The sequence below is a fragment of the Chinchilla lanigera genome, unplaced genomic scaffold (assembly GCF_000276665.1).
Source record: "Chinchilla lanigera isolate Chin_1 unplaced genomic scaffold, ChiLan1.0 scaffold00092, whole genome shotgun sequence".
Taxonomy (NCBI): domain Eukaryota; kingdom Metazoa; phylum Chordata; class Mammalia; order Rodentia; family Chinchillidae; genus Chinchilla; species Chinchilla lanigera.
In genome coordinates, this window is record NW_004955493.1 from 2,157,856 (window position 1) to 2,167,576 (window position 9,721).

The 9,721-nt window shown below is 42.5% G+C and overlaps 1 protein-coding gene across 2 annotated transcripts in view; it reads right to left on the reverse strand.

Moving 5' to 3' along the window:
- Window positions 1-9,721, reverse strand: part of Palb2 (partner and localizer of BRCA2) — a 26,430-nt gene that overhangs the window by 8,803 nt on the left and 7,906 nt on the right. For both annotated transcript variants that reach the window (XM_013504896.1, XM_013504897.1), the window contains exons 5-9: window positions 6,940-7,760; window positions 6,227-6,298; window positions 3,845-4,006; window positions 1,441-1,526; window positions 1,032-1,193 (exon numbers count right to left, since the gene is read on the reverse strand). In XM_013504896.1, the coding sequence (XP_013360350.1) occupies window positions 1,032-1,193; window positions 1,441-1,526; window positions 3,845-4,006; window positions 6,227-6,298; window positions 6,940-7,760 (1,303 nt within the window). The remainder of the gene's footprint in view (window positions 1-1,031; window positions 1,194-1,440; window positions 1,527-3,844; window positions 4,007-6,226; window positions 6,299-6,939; window positions 7,761-9,721) is intronic.

The window sequence follows — 9,721 nt, forward strand, 5'->3', positions numbered from 1 at the left end:
CTATGCAGTTCAGGCTGGCCTTGAGCTCACTTTGTAGCCCAGGCTGGTTTTGAACTTGCAATGATCCCCCCACCTCAGCCTGCTGAGTGCTGGGATTATAGGTGTGTGCCACCATGCCTGGCTTAAATCTCAGTTTTAGACTGCGGATATAGCTCAGCGGTACAGTGCCTTCCCGGCAAGCATGAGACCTTGGGTTTGATCCTTGGTACCAAAAAAAACCCCTCATTTCTTAGCCTGGTGTGGTGGTGCATGCTGGTACTCCCAGCACTCCAGGAGGCTGAGGCAGGAGGATCACAAGTTTGAGGTCAGCCTGGGCAACTCAGTACCCTTCTCAAAATGAAAAATAAAAAAGGGCCGGGGATGTGCTCAGCCCAAAGGCTGTGGGTTCTCATCTCCAGTTCCACCAAAAAACCAAACCAAACCCAAGTCTGTTACCAGGAAACATGGGTAAACAACGACAGTAAAGCTGGTCTGGAGGGGTAGCTCGGCGGTACAGCACACGCTTGGCATGCACAGGGCTCGGGGTTCAAATACTTACAGACATACGTACATGCAAACATACATGCAAACAAGCAGACAAGGACGCGGTAGTTGGAGAAGGCGCTCTGAGCTCAGTTTTCTACATGGTGAATCTGAGGGGTCTGTAAGACGGCTAAAACAGTACTCAGGTCTAGGGTTCCAGGGAGAGCTCAGGGCTACAAACGTCTGCCTGCAAGAAGCTGGCACAGCGTTCAGTGAAGCAGCAGCCAGCACACGGGAGGTCTAAAACCCTGAGGTCCTTCTAATATTGAAGGACGAGACACAGAGGTTCTGAAGAAGGTTCAAACAAACTGCACGTGCCGAGCCCCTCCACTCTGGGGCTTCCTCCTTACCATGCCCAGCTGCCCCTCTCTCATCTGCTTGACTGTAACCTCACGTTAAGGTGTGCTGTGCTACACCTGCACACAGAAAAGCCAGACCGTAGGAATCCACCTTCTTTCAAACTCGCGCCTCTTCACCTAACAGTCAAAATCAACCCATGGTCTCCTCACCCTCCATCTTCTGCAAATGTCATGACTTCTACTTGTTGATCACAGAGGGTCCCACTGCTGTTAACAAGCCTCCTCTTTGTCAGGCCAAGCACAGCTTTTATGTTTCCAGATTTCAGTAGCTTCTGCTTTTCACTTTTATCATCAGGGGAACAAAATAAGGCCCTACAGCAATTACAGAAAATGGACAGAAGTCAGGGGCAAGTCTTTGACACACGAAGTGCATGTTTTAAAGGGAAATTTCAACCAGGGATGTTGTTTTACTTATTCATTTTTGTTGTTATTAAAAAAAGAATCTTTTTTAGGCCTAAATTCAGATTCATTCAGGACTGCATCTAACTTATTTGAAGACTTATTTGGAATCTGAATTCAAAAAAAGCCAACAAAGATGAAGGAAAGTAAATTTACATACCTGATTTCTCTGATTTCCAAATTTCCCAAAGCTACAAATACAAGATTATAAACGTCAGGCACTGGAACTATCTGTAATACCGGAACCTATATAGACAAAGCAGACATAAGTAATGTTTGGGTGTTTCATTTTAAATTAATTCAAAACTTCTAAAAATTATCCCATTCTTTCACGTTTTCACTGTACTCACATTCAGACAGATGTGAGAATACCCTTCAGAGAATACCCTTCTAATAAGATGTAGATCCAAAGAAAATATATACATAAATACTTAGTACTTATCTTGAATTTATTTTTTTATTTAAAAATTTAAAAACTGACAAAACAATAATGAAGACAAAATCAAAACAACAAAAATGATACATGACTTCAAAACAAAATGACAGGAATTTACAATGGTTGCTACATTACATATCGCTATCTTCAGTGAAGTTGCTCAGTGTACTAGACATGAGAATGTAAGATTGATCAATTATAATAATCAAAGACAGCAACAAGTAAAAAATAATAATAATAAAAAAATAAAACACTGGAAATGATGCAGAGCCAAGATGGTAGGAGTGCAACAATGGTTCTTATACTGCATATTGTTCTCAGATCAGTCATTCTGATTACCAGATTCAAGTGTGTGAAATTGGTCAAGAAAAAAGAAATGTTAACCGTTGACTGTTCCTCTCAATAAACCACAGACATCAGCAATACACCTATTCCAGCTCTCCTTATGTATACATATAAATTTTGTTTGTCATTTAAAAATAAACTAAAATAACAAAAACAAATACATAAACAAAACAGCAGACAGAGGAATAAAAATGATGCAGAATTTCAAAACATGGTGATAGGATATTAACAATGGTTGCTATATTACATAATGTCATCTTCAAAATGGTTGCGCATATAACCAGATACAGGCATGCAAGACTGATCAAACAGTTACACATTAACAGTTCCTTTCAACAAATCCACAAAAAAACAAAAAACAAAACAAAACAAAAAGGCCTGGGGATCTAGCTCAGCAGCACAGCGCCTGCCTGGCAAGCACAAGGTCATGAGCTCGATTCCTGGTACCAGAAGAAAAACAAACAAACAAACAAACACACACAATAAACCCACAGGTATTAGTAGTACAATTATCCTAGTTATCCTGTGTGTACATAGACATATTTTTTCCCTCTTCCTTCTTTCTTTTTCCTCTCCCCTCCTTCATCCCAGTTGCTCCTTCCTACTTGAGCAGTTTCTCTTCTCTTTCACAGTATCTACTGTACCTTTCAGATTTTATTTACTCTTTCAGGTTCTTACACTAGGGAGGAAATACGATGTTTACACATGTGAATCTGATTTATTTCACTAATCAGTATGGTCTCTAGTTGAATCCATTTACCTATAAAAGCCTCTAGTTTATCTTTCTTTATAGCTGAGTTACACTCCATTGTATAAAAATACCACATCTTTTTTACCCATTCCTCAGGTGATGGGCATCTGGGTTGATTCCAAGATTTAGCTATGACAAATTGCGCTGCTATAAACACGGGAGCACATGTATCGCTGTGGTATGATGTTTTCAGTTCTTCTGGAAAAATACCCAGGAGGGGAAAGCCTGGGTTGAATGGGACCTCTAATCCTAGTTTACTGAGGAATCTCCACACTGATTTCCACAGTGGTTTCACCAATCTACACTCCCACGAGCAGTGGAGTAGGGTTCCTTTCTCCCCACAGGCTCTCCAGCATTTGTTTTTTTTTGTTTTTGTTTTTTTTTTTTTTGGTTTTTCTCCGGTACCGGGAACCGAACTCACGACCTTACGCTTGCCAGGCAGGCGCTTTGCCGCTGAGCTAAATCCCCAGCCCTCTCCAGCATTTGTTATGGGCTGATTTCTTCATGACAGCCATTCTTTCTGGGGTGAGATGGAATCTCAGTGTTGTTTTAATTTGCATTTCTCGAATGACTAATGACGTTGAACATGTAATCATCTCAGATGCCCATTTCTGCATTGGGTCTTTGAATTTTGGGGGCCTGTTTTTTTTTAATTCTTTACATGTTCTAGACAAGAAAGAAAACCGATGAATTGGGAAAAAATTTTAGCTAACTTGTCTTGAATTTATGAGACAAGTTCTTGCTGTGTTGCTCAGGCTAGCAATGAACTTCTGACTTTAAGCAATCCTCTTGCGTTAGCTTTTTCTGTCTTTTTTGAGACAGGGTTTTGCTACGCAGTTCAGGCTGGCCTTGAGCTCACTTTGTAGCCCAGGCTGGCCTCGAACTCACAGCGATCCTCCTGCCTCTGCCTCCTGAGTGCTGGGATTACCAGCGTGCGGCACCACGCCCGGCCCTAATTTTGTTAAACTGCCCATCTATCTTAACACACAAACGACTGAAGAGATGTCTTTTCGTGCCAACATCCTGACTTACCTCTGTGAAGTGCCAGGTATGAATTTTTTCCCACTGAGAAGGGTCCACAGGTTTCCAGACAGAAACCACATATTCACAAGCAGTTATGATACACGGTTCTCTGAAACCAGCTTCCTCCCACCACGTGACACTCACGTCCACGGAACAGGAACTGGAAGGATTCTGACCCAGAATGGCAACAACAGTGATGTTAAACAGATACCTGAGGTCTGTGCTTCGAAGAGTAAACGTGAAAAGTGATGAATTACAGGGGTTAGATAAAATACTAACATTTCATGGAGGTCAAAAGAAAAAGCTTTGTGGGTCTTACGCAGCTATCAAAAACTGCCTGTACACATTCACATAACGATGGATTTAAAGCGTATTACTCCAGAATGGGATAAATGGGATATTATTACTTTACTCTAGGATGGGACAGCTCAGGCTAGCCATAAAAACAAAGCCCATAAAAACTTCTGCATCTGAACATTAAACATCCTGATGAACCACTCCTGGGTGGACGAGGGAATCACTGAAACTACACACCACAGACCGGTGACCTGTCAGAGCCCGCGTGTCCAACTGCAACCCAACCCCACTTACTTATGGCAAAGTGCCAACACTGCAATTAAACCTGTGTCCTGAGGTTGTAGTTCAGGAGAAACAACTCATACATCAACATCTTCTGTCTTAAAAAAAAATAACACGCGTGCCGTAGGTTCCCACCACAGCAAGGGGTTGTCTCTGATTAAGTCGAGGAGAGAGCTCTGCAGGAAAACCTGCGGGGCACCCCCAGAACGGCATTTCCCAGGGAAACTCAGAATCATAAAGGCATTTACTGGACAATAAGAAAGGTTAAAATAAGACCAGCAAGTAGCTCAACAAGTTAATTTTAAAAAGCAGCAGCAAACAAAAATTAATAATAATCAAAACATTAAAAAACTAGAGAGAAGACCCTGTCTCGAAAACAAAAACTGAAAAGGCACTGGGTTCAATCCCCAGTATGGCCAACAAAGAAAAGAGGAAAAAGATTTATGTATAAAGTTGTGAACATTAATGAGTAATTCGTTAAGAATCTGAAGTATTTAAAATTGACTCAAGAATAGCTTTGAAACAGCATCAGAGCACAGATATTACTATGTATCTTTTATTTTAATTAAATAATTGATTTACTGTTTGTTTATTTTTGTGGTACTGGGAATGGAACCCGGGGGGTGCTGAATCAATGAGCTACATCCCCAGCCCTTTCAAATTCGAGGCAGGGTCTTGCTAAGTCTCCAGGCTGGCCCTGACTTACCTTTATAGGCATGTACCACTGCACTTGGCACTATGTATCTTCCACAGAAAAGGAATCTGGAGCTCAGAGGCTACATAATTTTCCCAGGGTAGAAGAACTTCATGTGCTCGTTCAGCCTGGCCTTGAGCTCACTTTGTAGCCCAACCTGGTCTCGAACTCTCAACGATCCTCCTGCCTTAGCCTTCCAAGTGCTGAGATTACAGGCGGGTGCCACCAAGCCTGGCTGTTTTGGTCTTTCTGAGACAGATCTCACTACACAGTTCAGGCTGGCCTTGAGCTCACTTTGTAGCCCAGGCTGGTCTTGAACTCACAACAACCCTCCTGCCTCGGCCTCCTGAGTGCTGGGATCACAGGCGTGCGCCACCACGCCCGGCGCACTTTATGTGCTTGAAGTTCTTTGTTTATACCAGGGGTTGTCAGCTGGGAGCAATGTCACCAGCCCCCCATCTCCAAGACCACTTAGGAAGGTGTGGAGACGTTTTTGGTTAATCACACTGCAAAGATTAACCATCCACAACATCAAAATTTAGAACTGCTACCCGCTTTAAGCTGCCATAAATGATCCTCTTAGAAACACTAGATCATTTGGACAGGAGAGGCATGAATGATTCTTATCTCACTCTGTTAAGTTTAGATATTCACTTGAGTTCCTTAGTTTAAACTGTCCCTGGCAACAGCTTGACATGTAAGTTTCAAAAGGAGAGCTCAAAACGTCATCACAGGGAACTGTTAGGAAAAAGATTTCAAATCTGTTTTTATGACTCTGCTTACTCTTTAATAGCACTAAAAAGGACGCTCCAGGTGTAGTAGCACACACCTGTAATCCCACCACTCTGGGAGGCTGAAGCAAAAGGACTACAAGTTTGAGTCCACCCTGGGCAACTCAGTGACTTAGCAAGACCCTGTCTCAAAAAGAAAAAAAAAAGAGAGAGAGAGAGAGAATAAATGGCTGGGGACGTAGTGTGAAGGCCCTGGATTCAAACCCGGAAACAACACACTCAGGACAGGAAGCTACAGGATTCAATTCTTTTCAATTTCCTTATCAACGAAGTAAAGATTTTACATGTAAGATACAAGACACATAATTAACAAAATATTCTTCTGACCTTTAATTTGGAAACCAACTGCAGACTGCCCGAGTTTAAGCTATCACAAACAGGAAGATTTGCCATTTCAGTCTGTGGAAACAAAAGTCAGGTCATTACTCAGGAGGCTGAGGCAGGAGGATCCTTGGAGTTCAAGGCCAGCCTGGGCTACAAAGTGAGCTCAAAGCCAACCTTAACTGCATAGTGAGACCCTGTTTCAAAAAGACAAAAAAAAAAAAAGAAAAAGTCACATCATTAATCTACATTTTATGTATTGTGTCTGCCTGCATTACTTACACATGAAGAGATCTACCTCACTAGTTATTTTGTCTCACCAAAGTTCCACATGCAACTGTTTCACTGATGAAATATTAGGACTCCCCTCACATTTAAAAAACACATTTAATTAACCTTAATTTCTCCAGGATGAGCTTAATGTTTACAATGAAGGCATGTCAAAGAAACATGTTGAAATATTTCTAAACACCAAGGGGCCAACTTGAGGCAGTCATATTTTCCGTATTCTTTAAGGTAATTCATTCTTTCAGAGAAAAATGCCATACAAGAAGCCATTGCTGGGTGTGGTGGCTCACGCCTGTAATCCCATCACTCAGGAGGCTGAGGCAGGAGAGAAGTTTGAAGCTAGTCTGGGATGGATATACAGTGAGTTCGGGGCCAGTCTGAACTACATAGCAAGGCCCTGTCTCAAAATCAGAAACAAAAAGTCATTGTACCTGTTCAACACAATGCTTGTGCAACTCCAGGTGTGTGTCTCCACAGAGCTCATTTTCCCTGAAAGTACATGACTCAGTGGGTGGTGCTGCTTGGGGGCCGGAGTCGCGGTCACAGGCAGATTGTCCTCGCCCACCTGACACGTGCAAGCTGGTCTCCAGTTCCGATGGGCTGGTTAAACTGTCACACTGTCTACTATCCCTAGCAGGAATGACTGGGTCTTTCAAGTGAGAAAGCTGGGGCGTACAGCCGGTTTGCCCAGCTTCAGCGGACTCTGTTCCAGAGCATGCCGGGGAGCCGAAGGCGGGAGTAGTGCCCACAAAGGGGAAAGCCGGTGAACACAGCTCTGCGGCAGGGGGGTTACCATCACTAGGAGCGGCAGAATGTAAAGGGGTAAAAAGTAATATGGATGAAGAAAGGCCTTTGTCCGTAGGCTGCCATTTCTGGCTTGGCATTTGAAGATGTGCTTTTTCTGGTAGAACCAGGTCCTCTTCCAAGTCTTCTGTTGCTGTACCTATTTGTTTAGGAATCACTTCCTGCGGAACAATCTCATTTCCTTCTTTTAGATGTCTCCCTCCATATGTGTTTGACTCAAGAGGTTCGCTTGGTTTTTCTGAGCAGGACTTCAGTTTTTTAAGCTTAAGAGGCCCGAAGTCCTCATCAGGTAACTCGAAGTCTGTCACGCTGAGACACGACAACAGTGGCTTTAAACTCAGCATTTCGTTCTTACGAGATGGAGAAGCGAAAGCGTCATCACCCAAAGCCAGAGAAGCATTACCGCTGGGAGAAAGGCACTCCTCTACTGGACAATGACCTTCCTTCCCTAAAACAGAAAAATAAGCAACGACAACAGTAACAAAAGCCAACAAGAGACATCAGTACCCAATAAAGAGTAAGTTTCCAAACTCTAATATAGTAGAAAATGTTTACACCTTCGATCCACGGCTTTCATTTCTTCTTGGCTGGAGTTGAACCCAGAGCCTTCACAAGGAACTACATCCCCAGCCCTTTTTTTTATTTTTTATTTTGAAATAGTATCTCACTAAGTCACTCAGTTGCCTAGACTGGGGGATAAGTTTCAGTTTGTTTTTTAATTTTTATTTATTTATTTTGTCTTTTTTGAGACAGGGTCTTGCTGTGCAGTTCACGCTGGCCTTGAGCTCATTTTGTAGCCCACGCTGGCCTCGAACTCACAATGATCCTCCTGCCTCAGCCTTCTGAGTACTGGGATTATAGGCATGTGCTACCACGCCTGGCATAGGTCTCAGTTTAACCACTGGCTTGGTGTGTGACCTCAGGCAAGTTGATTCTTTTTCTTGCACTTCTGCCTCAGAAGGGAACTGGACTAAAAATCTCTAATCTCTTTTCTACCCCTAAAAATGATTCCAACTGGGTGTAGTGGTGCATGTCTATAATCCCAGCACTTGGGAGGCTGAGGCAGGAGAACTGCCATGAGTTTCAGGCCAGCCTGGGCTACATAGTAAGACCCCGTCTCAAACAAACAAAAAAAAGATTCCAGTAGGCCAATGGAAGATAATCTACAAAATGCTAACTCTTTTCACAAAAGAACTTAGTTCTCTTTTCAAGCACAAAGTAATTTATTGCTGTGTCTGGAATCCTTTTTATTTTTATTTTTTTTTTGTCATTTTGGAGACAGGGTCTCCCTATGCAGTTCAGGCTGGCCTTGAGCTCACTCTGTAGCCAGGGTTGGTCTTGAACTTGCAATGATCCTCTTGCCTCAGCCTCCCGAGTGCTGGGATTATAGGCATGCACCACCATGCCCAGCTGGAATCCTATTATATTTAAAATGTAACTGCTTTCTTTAAAATAAAAATAAAATAAAATGTAACTGCATCAAACTGATGAATGGATAAACAGACACATCGTACATACAAATAGCAGAATGTTATTCTGCCCCAAAAAGGAATGACATACTGTTACACAAGTGCGACATCCTGGATAGAATTTGAAAATATGCAAACTGAGACACAGAGCCTCATATACCATATAATCTATTTAGACAAAATATCCAGAATTGGTAAATCCACAGAGATAGCATGCACATTGGCTGCAGCACAGGGCTAGGGGCTGCACGAGGAAAGAGACTATAGGAATCGGCTGCTTAAACAGTATGAGGTTTATTTTGCTGACAATGTTTTGGAACTAGAGAGGAATGGTGGCGGTATAACACTGTAATTACTAAAAACCACTGACTGGTTCCCACAGCTTAAAATAGTTAATTTTATGTTAGGTAAATGTCGCCTCAAGAAAGAAAGATTTCGAGCTGGGCATGGTGGCACATGCCTGTAATCCCAGCACTCAGGAGGCTGAGGCAGGAGGATCGCTGTGGGTTCGAGACCAGCCTGGGCTACAAAGTGAGCTCAGGCCAGCCTGCACTGCATAGCGAGACCCTGTCTCAAAAAGACAAAAAAAAAAAAGAAAAAAAATTTTCAAATGTAGTTGCAAGTTACTAAAATTACAGCAGACTACTGCAAAGTCTAGGAAAATGTTTCTAGATTATTACTGGACTACGTATTTACTCATTTCTTTGTATTCTTGTCTTTTTTTAAAAATTAACTTTATGGGTACTATTTATGTATGTATGTTGTGCTGGGAATCGAACACAGGGCCTTGTGCAAAAAGGTAAGAACTCTACCATTGTGTCACATGCCCAGCCCTGTATTCTTGTGTTAAAGGATGACATGAAAAAAAATTATTATTTTTGTTCTCCAGAAGGAGGGCTTCTGGCGCACAGGGAGCCACGGGCGGGGAGCGCCGGTCTTC